At 39.2% G+C, this 19,040-nt stretch overlaps 1 protein-coding gene across 3 annotated transcripts in view; it reads left to right on the top strand.

Moving 5' to 3' along the window:
• USP6NL (USP6 N-terminal like) overlaps positions 1 to 17,385 on the top strand; it is a 111,198-nt gene extending 93,813 nt beyond the window's left edge. For all 3 annotated transcript variants that reach the window (XM_066182704.1, XM_066182702.1, XM_066182703.1), the window contains 4 exons: positions 1,079 to 1,144; positions 1,232 to 1,331; positions 3,495 to 3,647; positions 13,822 to 17,385. In XM_066182704.1, the coding sequence (XP_066038801.1) occupies positions 1,079 to 1,144; positions 1,232 to 1,331; positions 3,495 to 3,647; positions 13,822 to 15,263 (1,761 nt within the window). In that variant the 3' untranslated portion in view covers positions 15,264 to 17,385. The remainder of the gene's footprint in view (positions 1 to 1,078; positions 1,145 to 1,231; positions 1,332 to 3,494; positions 3,648 to 13,821) is intronic.
• Positions 17,386 to 19,040: the final 1,655 nt, after the last annotated feature.

The following is a 19,040-nucleotide window of genomic DNA, read 5'->3' as shown; positions in this document are numbered from 1 at the left end:
AATAGAAAATAATATGCCTCTTTTTTTTTAATGTTGACTATATTTATTTGAAGAAGTAAATTATTTTTCTAATGGGAGAAAAAGGCCCTTCCGGTAGGCATCAAGAATTTCCTTTTTACGGTACATTGGTACTGCCAGAATCCATCTCCAGTTCTTAAAAGATGGTGTAAGAGATGCTCACTTGTAGCAACATCTTTTTCCTCATCTCTTACTGTGAGTGTGTCACTCCAATGAGGCAATGTTAACTCCTGAAAGACAAAAGTAAAGCCTGCACATAAACCACAGGGATTTGGCCCATTGCTTATTCAGTGTTTCTATAACTAACTTTTGGAATTTGGTCCATGATTTTTTGAAAAGCTGAATGTGGCAAGCATAGAATATGATGTTATCCCACAGTTAAAATTCAGGATTTCTTAACTTTCCAGCTTTTATTTCACCGTTTCCTCTAACTGTGCAAAGAATTTTGAAGCTCTGTTGAAGCTGCAGAGAAGCTTTAGCAGTCTTTGAATGGGTATAATTATTTCATGGTTTATCTGTGCTCTAGGGGAAATTAGACTCCTTAATCAAGAAATAAAATTCCTTATCAGCCTACATCCTGTCAGAGGCCCAGTGGTCAAAGCATTTGGTTGTCTGCCAGTCATTTCTGGTGGATATGTATTTTTGTAAGGAAGTCCTTTCAGCTTTGGGCAGGAATTGTCAGCCTTGCTGCAGAGAAATGAAAGATGTAATGGATCCAGTGTCTGAACTTGGGTTGTTCCAGAATATTGCCTTATTTTCTTGAGAGAGGATTTTATCCTCTGCTACTTCTGTCCCCAGAACATGATAAAAGTCTGGGATGTATTAATACTTCAGCACCTTCAAGTGCATGTTCTTCAGATGGTGAAATTGATGAAGAAAAGCTATAAAAACCAGAAATTCCATCTGTTGGATTGAAGTAACGGTGTCCTGTATAGTTTAATTAATTCTTTATGGTGACTATAGAGTACATTGGCCTTAAGAGGAAGATGTTTTTTCATGGACAGTGCAAGGCATTACTTGGATTTTTGAAAGTAGTTTTCAACTTCTGTGTTGTTTGCAGGACTCCCAGGATATGCCCACCAGCTTTTACACAACCAAGTGGTTTTTTCAGTGTTTTCTTGATCGTGTGAGTATGTTTTTCTTTCTGTTGCTGTTTTTAATTGTGACTTGGGGCAGACTGTTTTCACAGCATTGCCTGATTCTGTCATTGCAGACTCCCTTTACATTAAGCCTCAGGATATGGGATATCTACATACTTGAAGGAGAGCGGATTCTCACTGCTATGTCTTACACAATTCTGAAACTGCACAGAAGTAAGAAATCTGTCAAACATTTGAAACCTAAACAGAGGTTCAGCTAGTTTTGTTCTCATTTTCTGTAATTTGACCTTAATGTGTGAAAATCATAGTTTCCCATGTGCCTTATGCTGCTTCTGACAGATATTTTTCATTCCTTATGCACAAAAAGTTAAAAATCTTTGCTTTATTAATGTGTGTATATTGTGGGTTGATCTTGGCTGGATCCTGGTGCCCACCACGCTGCTCTATCCCTCCCCTCCTCAGCAGGACTGGAGGAAGGGGAAAACAAGGTGGACTTTTCTAGACACCAGTGCACAGCACAGCACTGTGAGGGCAGCTGTGGGGAAAATTAACTCAATCCCAGCTGGGCCCAGTGCAGTGTGATTGTCAAATAGAAGTATTTGTTAGAGTAAGAAAGTTATTTGGACCTGAAATCAGTTGTATTACTGACTAAACAATGGGGAATAGTGTGGTAGAGTTTCATGTTCTGGAAATGGCTTCTTAGCCCCCACAGGATTTAAAATAATCAAAAAAGCACACAAAGGATCAAGACTTGCCACTAAATGCTTAAAATCTACCAGCAAAATATCTCAGCAATAAGGAATCACCATTCTGTGTCACTTTATACCATTGTTTGCCCAAGAATGTAATTAAAATCCAGAATTTCTCTAGTCTGCCTGTGTGACCTTCTCCTTCATCTCTTCACTTTTGGTGAAGTAAAATGTGAGATTTTGAACAGAACTGTCTAGAGCATCTATGCCTGACTCCCCAAAGTAACTTGGCATCCTAAGTTCCAAGGACCCAAAAAGCTTTTGAGGGTGGATGTTGGCTTCTAAATAGATTTGAGCATTTCTAAGGATGGTACATTGTAGCTCAGCTTTGAGACACTCCTCCTGTGGGACTTTGGCTTCCTGAGTGAAGTCATTTGACTCTGTGTAAATGCAGAGGTCTGTGTGGGGGCCATAGGATCAGTGTTATAATTTCCTTGCTAGCTTATCCTTCTTGAACTGTGGTGATGCTGCCTCACTTGTCTCACTGGGATGCTTTCATCAGTTTGTTCATTAAAAAAACTTTGAAAAATGGAGAAGGTTTCCTTCTACATTATTGCACTTGAGAAAGCTAAACATCTAGAGGCAAATCATTAGGCTTAACATTTTGGTTTCTCTTTATTTGCAAATAAATATCTACTTGATTTTGTTTTTATTATTCACCGCTCTTTTGATGGGAAGACCTCAGGAAAAGGTTTGAGTGTGGATTTGCTTGCTTAGCAGGTCCACAGCAACTTCCTCCATGATCAAACACTGAGAGAACCTCACAGCAACAGAGGAGATGAGAGGGCTGGCAGAAAAGCTGGCAGGAGAGAGATTCTGATTTGTTTTCCAATTTCTTGATTCCCCTCAAAAACATGGATGGTATAGCTACTCAAGTGTCATTGTGGAATACGTGCAAAGAGCATTTTTATTACAGCACCAAAACATATTTTTTTATGGTTTCTATATTGAAATGATACATCTGAAACTTTTGATGACGTACAGATGATGAAAAAAGAGCCATAGGTGTGCAGTTACAGCCTTGCAGTCCACATGGCCTTACTGCTGTGTAAAAAGGGAAAGAAAAATATTCTGATAACTGTAAAATGACTTTCAAAATATGACCTGAATTTTCAGAGAGCCTGAAGCGGTGGTTCTGAAGTGTGAACTGCCACCATCATTTCATTGGGAGTTAATTCAGTTGTGAATGAGGGTACTGTAAATAGCGATTTTTGAAATGTTTTTCTCCTTTTCAGAGTTCCTAATAAGAGAGATGATATATGTTGTACAGATCCACAGCAGTGGTTGTTAATTGAGGATGCAGGCAGACAAATAGAGACCTGAAGCCATTGGACATGAGAAGGGTGAAGGAGGGTGACTTGTAGTTAGTTTTCTGAAGATGCCCCCTTTTTGGGAAACACCATCCTAAGAACAATGTGTAGAAAGGATTTCCATGGTGACAAGTGAATTTTTAATGTATTTTTAATGTATTTTTAGATCTCTGGTTGTAGAAATCTGTTATCTGCCTAATTAACAAGTGTTTTTCATTCTACTTTGAAAACAAAAGCACCTCATGACTAAAGTACATTTTTTACTGTTCATTATCAAGATATCTTAATGTATAATGTAATATTTTCTCCTTATATAGAGCATCTGATGAAATTACAAATGGAAGAGCTTGTAGAATTTCTGCAGGAGACTTTAGCCAAGGATTTCTTCTATGAAGATGACTTTGTAATAGAGCAGCTCCAAAATTCTATATCAGAATTGAAACGAGCAAAGCTGGATTTACCAGTAGCTGGTAAGAAACTTGCAGATATGCAGTTAGATATTTGGAGTTATTCACACATTGGTAATTTTAAAAATGTTAATTAATGCTGTTGAAAACTGTGCAAATACTTTCCTCTTCATCACTGCATAGATTTGGGGAGTTTTTACCCAAGAATATTTTACAGTGTAAAATCACCATTTTTCCTTTCATGAATTTCCTCATCTTTTGGTGTTTTGTTTACTGTTTTTAAGGTAATGGCAAAGCACTGTGAAAAATACCATGTTCTGGTAATTTTATTAACTTGAATTTATAAAACCTTTCAGAGAGAGGATCAAATATCAAGGTTTCAAAGTGTCTGAAGATCCAGACTGTTTTGTAGATTGATTAGATATGGACCAAACTTCAGGTCAGATAGCTTCTTCTGTTTGTCAAATCCAGTTTTTTAATTTTTTGCAAGTGATAGACTTGCTGGGTGTTTAATGGAATAGTTTTCATTATTTCTTTTTAGCCTTTGTGCTTTTTGGTTGCAGATAAGAGGTGGTTGTTTTATGTGGCCTTACTTATGAAATGTATTAGAATCTCTTAAGATTCTATTCTCTGTTCTATCCCTATCTCCATAGTCTTTAATTAGAATTTTTCTTGTGATTACTCAGAGTCCTTTTACTCTACCCTTGTTAATTGTAGAAAAATATGTGAGAAAATGTTTTTTTAAAAAATTACAAACATGGCAGAATTTACCATGAGGTAACTTTATTAAGTTGCTATAGTTAGCTTTCAGAAGTTGTGTCAGAATAAAGATTGCCTATGTAGCATTGTTGTAATAATTTGTTCTTTCATTAATGAACTTAATTTTTCTGGTTTTGTTCATGTTATTTATTGCATGCGGTATTGGGCAGTGTCAGAAATCCTCATCACAAGTAAATACCTGTTTTACCTAGTTCTTCAGATCTGTTCCTATAGAGTACAAAGTTGTTCTGTATATTTGCTTGTTATTTTGGTTCTTCCCAGAGTTGCCATTTCTCTTTCTCCCAATTCCTGTATTTTACCCTGTTCCTGAATTTCTGGACAGTCTGTCCAGCAGAATTTCTTCCACCCACAAAAGGTCTCAGTTTACTTTCTGCCCTTGTGTTTTCATCTGTTGCTTCCCCTTTCTCACCACAGCATTCCCATTCTGCCATCTTTCCATCCTTTTTCCCCAAGATGAGTTTCAGTCTTGACCTTCTCTTCAGAAGAAGTTGCTCTTTATCCCTGCACTTGAGCCAGGTGCTGCCTCCGCTCAGGTGTCTTGTGCAGTGGGTGACAAATACCAGCAGCTGTGTCCTTTAGCATCAGCTCCACACCACCACGTTACAAGGAGATAGATCATGGCAGTCCTGTCTGTTCAGTCCTGAGTACAGAGTTCTCCATGCTTACGTTGGAGCAGTGAGGGGGTTATCCCAACAACTTCATAGATTTTTTTATGTCCCCTTGTGACAGAAAATGTGAGACTCACTCAGTCTTCTTGTGGATGCCAACAGCAAGGAATGGTGACTGTGTCTTCTTCCTGAGACACTTTGGCAGTGGGATGCAGTTGTTTGGTTTCACACCATGCACACTTAGGTGTAACTTCTGATGCAGTGAGCTGACAGCATGCGAAGTGTTTTGGGCCACATTGGTTCTTAATTTTGGTAGCTAAAGAAAAATCAGGAACAAAATGTCTTTTGTATGTTGTTTTTTCCCCCCTGAACACGAATGAGAAGGTTTTATTTAATTTTAAAACAGGAAGAGCAAAGCCAAAATGAAGTGTATTTTGGTGCTGGAATTATTTTCCTTTTTAATTTCAGATTAACCTGGGCAAGCCCTTCTGTATGTTTTTGCTAGGGGCAGAAGGGAACATTATTTAACCTTCCACAGACTAAAAATAAAATGCCTTCATCCTAATCCTTAAAAATAAAATGCCTTCATCCTCATCCTTGGGAATCTAGCTGATTTGTTTGTGAGACTGCCTCATTTGTTTTTTGTATGAATTTCATAAGCCTTTGGGTTTGTTTTTTTAAATTTTCTACTCTCTCCTAATTTTGGTTTTATTAATCACTGTCTTCAAGCAGTATTGTTTTTCAGGTTCTGAACATTCTCTAGATATTCAGCTTTGCTCATGTGTTGTGGCAGGTTGATCCTGATAGGATACCAGGTGCTCTCCTCGGCTGGGCAGAGGAGAGAAAACAAAACAAGACTTCTGGATCAAGATAAGGACAGGGAGAGATCACTCAGCAAATTGCCGTCACGGGCAGAACAGACTTGACTTGAGGAAATTAACTGAATTTACTATCAATTTAATCAGAGTAGGATAGTGAGAAAAAAACCTTAATAAAACACTTCCTCCACTCTTCCCTTCTTTGTGGGTTCAACTTCACTCCCATTTTTTTTTCTGCCTCCTCCTTCCCAGCAGCACAGGAAGCAGGGAATTAGGGTTGTGGTCAGTTCATCATTCATTGTTTCTGCTGCTTCTTTCTCCCAAGGTGAGGACTCCTCTCACACTCTTCCCTTTCCCCAGGGTGGGACCCACAGGCAGCCAAAACCTGGCCATGCAACCCCCATGCAAATGTCTGGCTCTGCTCTCTTTACTACCTTGAACGTCACTGTTCTTCTTCTAATCTCATCTAAAACATATGAAACTGTTATATGTGATACAGCCACAAAAAATACTAGCCTGCTCATTTAAGTATTCACTGTAGCCTGGGAAAATAATGTTTATTTTCATTTTCTCAGCTGAAATCAAAGCACTGCTTCCTATCTTGCACTTTTTTTTTTTTTTGCACTGAGCAAAAATTACACCTTTAAGAACTAAAGTAAAAATGCGTGTTAGGAAAAAGAAAAGAAAATCTTCATCTTGCAGTTGCATCAGTATCAGTCATCCAGGAATAGCAGTGAGCTAATTAAGCTCAGTGGAATTTTCCATCTGGCATCCTTTGTTAGGCTGTATAGATTTTCCTGCCCTAGTAGGGTAAGCTGCAGTAGGATATTAAAAGAGGTAATAACTTTTGTGTTACTTTAAAGTGGATGTCTATTTATGCCTGATGTAGCTTTCTCTGGCTCACTTCCTCCGTGGCTTCTCTCACTGAATTAAGGGGCTGCTTCTTGTTCCCTTCAGAGCAGAGAAGGGAGAGACTTGTTTAACATTTTCTCACTGATAAAGCGCTTAAAATGTCCAGCCAGAAGACGTGGGTGTTAAGGGGATCCTGCTAATTTTGGATGCCAATGAGCTGTTTTTGCCAGTGCCAGGGTTGTTTTCCATAAAGGCAGCCATGGATTTTTCTTCCTTTCTGTGCTGATTTCTAGTTGAGTGCTGGCCAGTGCAGGGTAGCCCATACTTAGCAACTACAACCTCCAGAGGGTGGTTTGCAACTCCAGTGCTGCTCCTACAACCCAGGATGGGCATCCCTCTATTCCTGTGGCTCTGGAGACATGGGGCTGTCTGATAAGCACTCCTCTTACTGGGGAGCTGTGCCTTTTGAGACCTTGGAGAAGAGAGGCTGTGGCAGCTGTACGCAGAAACTGTCCTTGAAGGTACCTCTCTGACACAGCCTCAAAAAGAAGAAAAGGCACTTGGTATTTTCTAGATTGCCTGGAATGTGATGAAGTATGTCCACACCATGGCTGGTTCTTGAAGAGCACTCTTACGTGCGTGACTTTACATGTTCTCCTGGAGCCAGAGCCAATGTAAATTCAACAATCTCTTCCTTAATTCAAGGGTGATGTTAAGACCATAATGAGAAGAATTTTCTTGGTATACACCATTGATTTCCAAAATTCCTTGATGCAAATTCTTTCCTTGTTTGTTATTTAATGCAGCAGCTAAATTCTATAAATGCTCACAAGATATGGATAGAATTTCTAGCTTTGCTGTGATTTTTTTCCTTTAGGAATACATGAATAATGCAATGCTTAATAAACAGTATTTATATATGGATAGATTTTTATAGTGTCTGACTTTAATAAACAGAAGTGCTTACCAGTGAAAGTTCCATATTAAAAATATGTTGCTGAAAATAGTTTATTAATCCAGTGTTTTGTAAACAAGACAGCCGGGCCCACCTTCAAGGCGTGAAGCCCCTCAGGTCTGTTACTGAGACAGTTTCTCACCTGTGTTTTAATATAAGAGTCCTGAAAGGCATGGGTGGGGGGGTCCTGGGCTGGATTTTTATAACTGAAAGTTTAATAGACTTTGCAGCAGCTGAAGGCCTAAAATCAAAGATAAAGGTCTTGTACCTTAATTTTAAAGCAATATTGGCAAATTTGGAATCTGCCTCTGTCCTTGTGATTAACTTTAAACTGTAGTTGTGCTAGTTTTCCCAATCTTTTCTGTATTCTGGGCAAACTAGCAGAATTTATGGCATTTGCCATAAAATCTAAAATGTTTATCTGATATTTATCTTTGTTGTTATATGTTTTTGAATTTATTATCAGTATCTTTTATTCAATGATCTATTTTACAGAGTCATCAGTGATAGTGCAGAAATGTATACTGCCTCAGTAATCTATTAAATAATGTCTGTTCTCTCCTGTTAATGAGCCTTTTGACAGGCAGAACAGTAGAAATATGTAAATCAGCTTGACTTTTCCTGTTTCTGATGGTTTCTTTCTTTTGGTTGTGTTTTGTTTCAGAGGAATTTTGGATTTTTCTCGTGTTCTTCAAGAATACACAAGTAGCTATTTCAGACAATGCATTTCATGCTTTAATCAGCTAAACTGTTTTTTCTGCCTTGTTTCTTGTGTGATGCAACTACTTTACTATGCTGTGAACTAAAATAATATGTGGAGTAATACTAATATAGTTAGTATATATCCTTAGCAGTTCTAGACTTCGGCTTTGCATCATTAAAAAAATCTTAGTACTGTTTAGAACTTGCATGATCTTTAAACAGATGATCCAGATAGTTGTGTTGGTCATTGTTCATATTACTGTTTAAAATTGCCTTTTCAAGGAAGTGTATTTTCTGGAAGAAATGTGGAATTAGGAATGTAAAGCAGTGGTTAATTTTAGAAATTTCTTTTTTGCAAGGGCACCTTACTGATGTGCAGCTGGTCACCTGTGTCTTCTGGCTAATAACCAAATCTGTTAAGATTTCTGTTCTTTATCTGAGAGCAGATCTATACAAAATACGTTTTCCTTACTCTCAGTACCATAAAAGTGACACAGCTGCAAGAGAGGCAAACAGTGCTTTTAGTTCTCCCTTCAGGTTGTCCAGCTGTATTTCATTTAGCAACTCTTGTGCCAGTGATGGCATATAAAGGAAGGAGGAGCAGAGGTTGACTTTCACACAGCAGCTTGAGCTTCTAGTGCAGGCACTTAAATTTCTTTAAAATTCTCTTGGACTTGTAAACTGAAGAAGATGGGATGTCACCAATGGAAAATAAACACAAAATTTCAAGATGTCATTTTAAGAGTTGTTTTTATGACCATTACCATCCTTGAAAATTGTGTTAGAAGAGTCAAAGTGCATGTATTCTGGTGCTGAAATTAAGGACTAGACTGTTATTCACTGGAGAGAGCACTTAAAGCACTTTACTCCAATTATATGTCTGCTACTCGATGCACGAGGCTGTTAGTGCCTCCTGAAGCAATTATCTGTAAAAGTCTTGTAGTGGTGATCGACTTCCACTGGGTGGTGGCCAAGGCTTGTTTGAGCAGGAGGAAGACAAGAGGCAAACTTTCTTTATATGGCTTGTATTTCTTATCTTTTGGGGAACAGTCAGACCTGCTCATATTTGCTTTGCTGCTTTTCATGTCAGGGAATATGTTTGCCAAAAACAAGCACCTGATTGTTCTTGTTTTGCTTAAATTGTCTTCCTCTACTTCCATTTTCTCCTTCCTCACCCATTTTTCACCCTATTTCCTTTGTGATTTGCTTATTTTATGCTATACTGCATAGAAGCCAGCTAAATCATTACCTTTCTTTTAAAGGAAAAATAGAAAATGCATAGTTCCTGCTCTGTAAACTCTGATACAAGCTATTATAGTGCTTGTTTTTGGGAAAAGCCAGTAACTAAACTGTCTACAAACCTACTCCGTTGAAAGAAGGAAGGAGAGAAGGATGAAAGTAGAGATACCCATATCTCACAGGAATACTGGCAACTTGGGAAAAATCTCATTGCCCAGATCGCTTCAGAGGGCAAAGGGACATTTCGATGATTGTACAGGTCAAAACAGTCACAGCTGAACTAGACAGCTTTTTCTTAACTTCTAGTTTTAAAATTCTTTCAATTCTTGTATGTAAACATCCCAGATTGTATAGAAAAGCACTTGTCCCAAAAGTTCTTCTTGTAGAATTCGGCAGTTTCTCCATTTCTCAGTGAGACAGAAAGGTCCAGACAGCGAATTAACTCAGATCTTGGGTCATCAACACAAACGGATACTCAATTGAATTTCCTTTAAAACATCCAAATAAAATTTCTTTGTTCACAAACCTGAGGAGTTTGAATACTGAGTGTAGTTGAAGTAGTAAAGGAGATGGTTGAGAGCCGTGCGTGAGGCTTTAGACAGATTTGGAGTGGAAAAATGATAGATAAAAGAAATGGGGCTTGAAGGAATGAATGCTTTTGCATGCTTGTCTGGTGAGCTGTTTGTGTACCTCTTCGGGTAGAGATGTTTGTTGTGACTTGGTTTCTTTTGTTTACTTTGGCATTATGGTTTCTTTTCCTCAGCTTTTTTGCTTCAATTACCTTTTTTCTTTCTTTCTTGCTAGCATGCTTTCATGCAGCATCATTGGTTTGTTGCTGTTATTGCAGATAGTGGACTACTTAAAGCATTCCCAAACACAGTTGGCATGTCCTTTGTGCATTTGAAGAGTGTCCCATTGTAGTCATGTGCATGGTGGTAATTTGGTTATCTTCTACTTGTTAATTTTGTTAACTTTTTTGGAACTTCAGGAGTTTTTATTTGTTTGGGGGTTTTTAAACTTCTTGTTTCACTGGAAGTGGCAAGCTCTGTGTGTGTGCTGTATGAGTATTTTTGTACGATCTGTGCACTTCAGTTAGAATTAAGTAGCCATTTTGCAGTTTCAGAAAATTTCCTTTAGAAGATGATTGTTTTGCAAGATGTCTTTTTGCTGCAACATCATAGATCTTTACACAATTCCTTTCCTCCCAGTGCTTTTGATGGCTGGAGGTGATCAGTGCTGGAGCACTTTGAACCAGAACAAGGCCTGTTCTGGTAGCCTCGATTCCTGAGTTGGCACCTCCAGCAATGTGGCCTTGCTTAGTTCCACAAGCAGACGTGGGTGACTGAGCAACCAGTGCCACTTGTTTGTGTCCAAAGTCAAGTTAAACCAAGTTTTGTGGAAGTCCTGGGGCTGAGGTTCAACCTATATTTCTTCTTTACCCTGCTGAACCTTCTTCCACTCGTTCTCATTGTTCTGTATTTTGTTTTCCCTGACAGCGCTAAGCCCTGGTGTTACCAGCCCAAAAACACAGTATCATGCTGTTAAAATGCAGAGGTTTTCTTCTAAATGAACTGTTGTCTTGCAACACTTTCCTTGTTACTCAGGATGTGAATTACTGTTGTGTTCTAACAATTTCACTACAGGCATTTCTCTGATGCTCATTTTACAACTGTGATTCATGTTACAGGTTACATCGCCTAGACCATGCAGCCCACATATACCTGGGTGTAGGGTGTTCCTCTACCCTAAAATGAGAAGGAAAGGTGACACAAAACAACCTCAATAGAATTCAGTAAAAATGTCTGCAGTATTCTCACTTGGGTTTATTAGAGCTTAATGGTAGTTAGGAAACCTTAAGTGTGTGAAATTAAAAACCAAAAACTCACACAAACCCCACCTTTATTGTGCAGCCAGGTATATTTAAGGGATCTTCTATTGCTCTGTAGGTATTTCTTAGAGTAAAAGCTGGGAGAAAATAAATCAGGAATATTTATTATGTGCAATGTTCACTTGTATTTAGGAGACAAGATCTTTAGCTTTGCCTAACAGTGTGTTTGAGGATGCAGATGGAATTAAGTTACACCAATGCCTCTTGCTAAACAGAAGCAAGTTCAGAAAGTGAACTCCTATTCATAAAGACTAAAGGACAGTTTTGGAGAGGCTGGTGCAGCAGTCTGTATTGCAGAGCTCTTAAATCACCTCTTTTATAGCATCCATGCAGCTTCTTCCCTTTGTCCCCTCATCTGTTTTTTCAGTGGTGGAGCATTCCCTTGCTGGGGTGGGGAGTGCAGGTCTGAGAGCCCTATTCCAGATTTTATTCGGGAGTAATGACGGCACATATGGACAGAGACCAAACATCACACTTGTAATTCCAAGAGCCACCACTCACTGGAGCCTACTGCTGAAGGCTGGCCCCACCATGTGTGCTATATGTGAAGTGAGGTTCCTGAAGTTATTTCTGTAGCGAAGAGTAGGTTTCCATATGACCTTTGACCCTTAGGAAGAAAAATCAAGAAAACATTAGTTTAATTGTTTGGCAAATCTCGGCTGTTACTATTAAGTGCATTTATTTCCTCGTCTTGTTTGGCAGCACCATTGTGTTCTTCTCCGCTGTCCTCCTGCAATGGCCTGGCTGGCTCAAACTCAGAGTTTTCCTTTAGTTTGTATAGCAACTGATCCGTGCTGGTAATTTGTTACTCTGTTATAACAAATAACAGTGACCTTGGCTGCTGGCTTTCCTTCGTGTATCTGTATCATGAGCCACTCATCAAAGATGGAGCTCTTGCTCATGCCTGTATAAATGAACATAGCTCACTTGTAGCTACAGCACTTGTCAGGAAGAGACATTTGTGTGTATTCAGTCCTGTGAACCCTTAAAGACAAAAAAAATTTAAATTACAAATAGCTAGAAAGTGAGGTGCTAACTCTCTGATCTCTGATGGGAAGTGATTCTACAGTCCTTGCCTTAGGAAGAAGCAGGGATTAGACAAAATTATTTTACCAACAGCCATTTTATGTAATTTATTTTGCATAGCATTTCAGCAAGGGTAGCCATTTCTTTTTTCCTCCTTACAACAAAGCTTCTGTTTATAAATAGATGCACAGTGAATAGAACTTGTTTGGTAATGCTGACTTTAAAGCTTCTGTGGTCTTTTTTTTTGTTTTTTTTTTTTTTTTTTCAATGCTGAACATCAAATGAATTAAATCTAGATGAATACATTTAATGAGAAGTGCATGACCTTTTCTTCTTATAATGAGAAAGTAATGGATTACACAAATAAGTTATATGCAAGTAGATATGATAAAATACTTTGGCTGTGATTATGAAAGTCATTGACTGCTAAGGAGGATTGCAGTAAAAAATTTGATGTGAATTGTTCTGTGAGCAGCGTCAAGCCATGAAACACTTCTTTATTGTTTCTGTATGTCAGTGTGGGTTGCTCTTGGTCCCCACACAATTGACATTTACCACTGACTGTTGCAGTGTGTTGAGCTCCAGTCTGGGAGAACTTTCTGTTCATGTCCTTGTTCTGTAAATGATGTCCCTGTGTCCTGCAAAACCCATCCATGGAACACTCAATTGAAGCCATGACGTAGCCAATATTGATGTCAGCTGCTTCAGTTGTTCTGTATTTATAGAAAGCTGAACTGAAGAAAAAGATTCTGTGTATGGAGCCTTTTACTGGAGGCTTTTAATACTGGGGATGAAATTTCTAGGCAGGAAAGGGTTTAGGGAGAACCAGGTCTTAATTGTGTAGACGTTAATGAGTAGCTCCACCCAAAAACTGAAGTGAGAGACAGTTCAAAGATGTCATCTGGGAACTTCGTGCATGTGAGGGAGGAGCTGATGATGTGGCTTGCTAGAGGTGAACATTAAAGGATGAATAGATGGAAAATAAACAGTTGGGAGAGTGATACTGGGAAGGATTTTTAAAGCAGACAAAGTAGTTTGCTTAATGTAAGTGTGAGGAGGGTTCCATACAGAGTAGATAGTGTAACCAGCATGTCATCTAGGAAAATGTGGTTTTTTTCAGCAGTGTCCTGATAGAGCAAAAGCTTGGTGAGATTGCATCAGCTGTAGGAAGGAATAACTGCTTGGGATGAGAGGCTAAAGAAAATCTGTGCTTGATGTCAGTGTACAGAAGAACCTTGGAGGTGTTCAGCAGAATGGTGACCCAGACAGAGGCTCAGTTAATATGTAGCTATTTGTGCTTGCATGATGAACAGATCAAAGGAGGCTTCTGCACAAAGGTGAATTTATGTTATTCCTGTTCTTGTTTTAGGTAAAGAAGATGAATTTCCAAAGAAGCCATTGGGGCAGATTCCGTCAGGACCTTCGCCTTCTGTGCTTAACTCCACTCCAGTGCTTAATGGACAGAACAGTACTGGTAGCCAAGCAGCAAGAAGAACAGAGAGAAGACCGTCCATGGAAGAAGAACCAGAAAGTTCGTCAAATGACCGAAAAAGAATTAATTCTGTGGAAAATAAACCTTCCTTAAAACAGCAAAAGATTCGACCAATAGAGACACAAAACAGTTTGCCTAAGAACGAGGTGGATACCAGAAAAAAGCCTCAGCCAACAGAGCAAGACAACTCGAGTCTATACAATAATGCAGCTGCTAATCAAAATTCTAATGCTACTTCCAATACAAGAAGGGAATTTGTACCTAAGTGGAATAAACCGTCTGATATCAAAATAATGGAAAAGACAATGAAACTCACTGCAGAGGTGAAAGGGAGGCCAGTAAACCATTCTGTTTTGGGCCCACCACCAAGTCCTGGAGAAATGCAGCCTTTGAATGTAAAGCAGAGGGTGAGGGTTTTGGATGCTGATGAAGGTAAGAGAGGGTCTAATGCATCTCAGTATGACAATGTTTCAGAGGATGAAACTGAGAATGAGAATCGTGTTGAAGAGATGCTTGAGAAAGCTCATCCACAAAGTCCTGGGCATGTAGCATTTTCTAATAGTCCAAGAAAGCAAATGGAAAAAGTACCAGCTCCGTTAAAAATACCCAATAATTATACCTTCATTTCACAACCCAGATCTCCAAAATATGCATCTCAATCTGATGGTCCATCTCATGGACTGAATGTAAAACAGTCACTGCCAGGTTATAGTAATCCCCCTACTTACTATGGGAGTTCTCCAAAGCATGTTTCCAGTATAGGCAGTGCAAGTTCTGCACCTCTGCATTACCACGGGAATCGGCCCAGCCCCTCTGGAAGGCCACACGCTCCTTTCATCTCAGTAGATCATTCCCCAAATAAACCACAAATGAATTCCTACCCTGCCAGTCGCCAAAGTCCTCTTCCACCAGCCCCTGCTCAGATAGAAGTCGCTCCTGTTGATGCTTACACCAGCAACTCGAGGTCCTCCCCAGGTGTCAAGTTCATAATCCCTCCAGCAGATTATTTACCAGAGGAGAGAAAGTGGCCGGACGCTGCCTACACCTACAGACACGAACCCTACCGGCAGCCCTGGAGCCAAGACCTTAACAAAGGCCATTTGGATCATTTCCAGAAATACCAGCATTTTCAGTCAACACCTTTACAAGAACGCAGCCTCCCTGCTGTTTCTGTGGATAGTCCGGTGAGGTACAGGACTTCCCCAGCCTTTGAAGAGAATGGCTCCCCACAGTACCAATATCCAAGCCCGTCAGCTCAAGCCCAACACTATCGGAACAGAACTGATGGATTGTCTATGCATGAATCTGTGCTTCTCTGAGAATCTGGCTGTGCTTAGTAAAATGGCAAGAACCAAAACCAGTTGAACAGTGCTGTGTTAGTAGTATCCACCTCAGTTCTCTGAAATGTGGGTGGTTCATGTGAGTTCAAAAATAATGACACTATTTCAGAGATGTTCTAGACTTTGGTTGAAAGCTGGTGGAGTTCTTGGACTTGCGTGGAGGCTACTGGAAGTGATCTAATGCACATAGACATAGCAATAAGCTCATATATACCATGTGGTTCATGCTGTTGTCGCTCCTTACATTTTAAATAACTTGTGTTACAATCCTTCTGCCTAAAACCTGTAACACACTGAAAAGTTTTGTTTTAACTGACGTTGTTAATGCACTGTACAGATGTGTGTGTGTGCGCCTGTGTGAGTGTGCACTCACAGTACACAAACTCATATGGAAAAGAGCTAAAGAGTTTAAATGCATTTAACTTTGGGCAAAGCTCGTGAAGTACTTTTATTTCGTATTAATTTTTCTTTGTAATTTATTTGAGAAGCCATTCATTTTGAATGGGTATTTCTGTCATTTTTATACAGCTGCCTCAGCATCCCAGTATCTGTTCTGGGCAGGGGAGATGCTTTGGGATTATTAATTTAATCATAAGTGAGAGTTAATTTCCTCTCCTTTGACTACTGTTTGTCATTTTCCTCAGCAGGAAGGAGCAGGCAGGCAAAAGCAGAAAGCCAAAAATGTCTCTCTAATCTGGCTAAGAAATGGTGCTTAAAATCAGGGCGGTGTTTAGGGGTTTTTTCGGTGCATCGAAAGTGGAGAATTTGTACCTTCTCACCCAGATCTACCTTCAGAATGTCGTTCTGTATGCAAAAGACTGGAGCACAGTGAGACTAATGTCAGATACAGAAATGGTGCTTCACCCTTCACTTTTTGCCATGCTGTGCTGTCAGACTAAAACTGGTTGCAGGGCCAAATCTCACAGGTATCAGAGAATTGCACAGCTCCTTGACACCTCTGTGAAGTGCATGCAGGAGTTTGAGCTTTGCTCCAGGCTTGATATTCCTCGAGCTGTGTGAGTGTGCAGTGTCCCTTCTCTTAAGCTTTGTGGAGTGGATTCCTTTGTGTTTTTCCCTTTTTCCCCCCAAACTGCCGGCAGGTTCCTGTCTGTGGTGGGGCGTGTGCTGCTGTGCTGTCGGGCTCGCACTGTGCAGTGCTTTACACTAAAATGACCCTGACTGTTGTTAACAGGAACCTTAAACTCCTGCTGATTTAAGTAATTCTAATTAGCGTTTGCAGCCTTTTCTACTTCGTGTTTTCCTTTCCTTGACTGTGAATTGGGGGTGGAATTAAAAGCAGGTGAAGTGGCACATGTAGGACGGAGTCCTGTGAGCTGCAGGACGCACTGGCCTCTCGCCGGGAGCTGAGGCAGAGGAGGGTCTCGCCAGGAGAGGTCCTTGGAGTGCTGAACAGAGAGATTTCTCTAATAGGGAAGTACTGAACATTGGTATCAACACCAGTTTGTCCTGTTCCCTTTTGTTTTGTAAGGTTTGTTAACTGAAAACATAGAAATGGATATTATTTTTTTTCCTTTAAAGAATGAGCTTTAGTGCCTATTATTGCTGCAGGTTGGCTCTGTAAGTTTTAAGGTACAGAAGTAAAACAATTTTTACAAATGGAAGTAACATTTACTTAGTATGTTTCAAAACATTTTTTTTGTGTATATAACGTGTCTGATGTAATTTTTAATAACTGGGCAATTTTATATTTTAAAAATTGACAACTGCAGCAAAGTAACTGTAGCCAAGCACTACACTGAAATCCTAGACTAAAATTGTGAAGAGAAATATGACTTGGGCTTACTTTAATTCTCATTGCTTACAGAAGCTTAGAAATGTATGTATATAATACTGTGGCTAAATGTAATAATCTCAGTGTTTAATGATGGTTCTGTAATTCATAATGAAGCTGTACAATTTATTTGTGCAAACAACATGAGGCTCCAAAATATGTATCAGCATTAGTAAATACTGTAGATTTTTATATATAAAAATATATACACACTATTTTCTTATTTCATCTGCAACAGTTTTATAACTGTGTACCCTATTTTGATGTGACTGTATTTTTAACATGTTAAAATAATAATAATTAAGCTTATGTTGTTTTGTCTTTCTTCTTAATTATTTTATTAGCTCCAAACTGGACTTCTGCTATTCTCAGCACAAATAATTGCTTTTCATAAATGAATCATGTGTATATATATGGTGTATCCTGTTTAATTTGTACATGTTTATTTTTAGACTAAGCAATGTGGATACAATCTATATAGTGCTTTTTTCATTATTGCAGAAGTGGCAAGATTATTGATTATAGTTTATTGCACTGCTAAACCTTAGCCCGTCATTTGCAAAAGCTGGGAGCATAAACTGTGATCATAATTTTCTGGTTTTGTTCTAATAATCTCACCCAATACCAGTTTAAAAGAGAATTGTTGGCATAGGGAATTTGCAAAGTTGGATTGATCAAAGTGCAAAATAATAGTCTGACTGTGGCTTCTGTCTGTCATGTTTGGGGGATGTTACTGAGTTGTTTTTTTTTTTAAAGCAGCCCAGCCTTGTGGCATCTGATTGTAGTGCAAAATACATCTTTGGTTTCATTTAACTGGGCAAACCAGACTCAAGGTACAGCCAGATCTGGGTCTGTCATTCATACCAGTAACAAAACCCACTTGATGGAGAGTGAAGTGGGATGCTGCTGTGCCAGTGCTTTGCTGGTGGAGAGGCTCATCTCAGTGTCATGGCTTAGATATCCTCATAAGAGCTTGGCTGTCACTGTTTTCTTTGATCTGTAAACAGTGGAGTGGTAAGTATCAACATAAAATATTTGAGACCTTTTTTTTCTAACTATGGTTTCATAATTTTCCAAGATCTCTGCTTTGAGCTGTATAAACTGTAGGTTTCTTGTCCAAGTTGGTTGTCACGGCATTCCTTGTGTTTGGTGAGACAAATTCAGTGTAGGGATTTGGAGAATTAATGCAGAAGACTAAGTAAGGAGACATGTCTAACTTCTGTATGGCAAAAATTTAGTGAAAATAAATAATTAGGATTTAAAGGGAAAAGAAAGGACCTTGAGTATAGTCTGAGGTTGCTTTTCCTTTCATTTGGATGCTCTGCTAGATTAGCTCCAGTGACTTCACTGTGGTACTGAAGCATTTCAGTCTTGTGCAGTAGAAATTGTTGTGCCCATGGAAGAAAGACAGGAATGATCATGCTATTGTTGGTACTCTTAACCTTTTGGTGAGTGGGATGTGATTGCAAGATCCAGATGCTTGCTTACCTGTATAACCAAGATATGTTATGCACTGCAAGTGAAGATAGAAGTCATCCCTGCTCCTCCTTCAGGCGAAGGTTCTGACATCAGATTTGGTGATGAATCTGAATCTGAACATCCACTTGTCTGGGCAGCTAAGGAAGGGAATCTGAGCTTAGGAAAATTCTTCCCCTTTCCTCAGATCCATCTGTGGCCAGTCTGTAATGCTTTAGGGAGGGCAACACCAAGAAAAGAGAACCTGTTTAGCCAGGAGTCTGTTAAGGAGAGTATTCCCTCCTACACCTGCTGATGACTACCTAAAGCCTCAAAGCATGATATTGTTTGCAATTGTTTCAAAATGATCAGGCTGGAGTGGACAACCCTGTTTTTCTCAGGGCCAAGATGTATAAATGCCAGTTACTTCTGTAATATCTGTCAGCAGCATGAATTGTTGTAAAAGTAACTGCTCTATCCTTACTATCAGTAAAGTTTCAAGACAAATA

Source organism: Chamaea fasciata, unplaced genomic scaffold, assembly GCF_029207755.1.
Source record: "Chamaea fasciata isolate MVZ Bird 193981 ecotype frontalis unplaced genomic scaffold, bChaFas1.0.hap1 SCAF_5, whole genome shotgun sequence".
In the NCBI taxonomy this organism is placed as follows: domain Eukaryota; kingdom Metazoa; phylum Chordata; class Aves; order Passeriformes; family Sylviidae; genus Chamaea; species Chamaea fasciata.
This window is presented reverse-complemented; position numbering and strand designations above follow the sequence as displayed.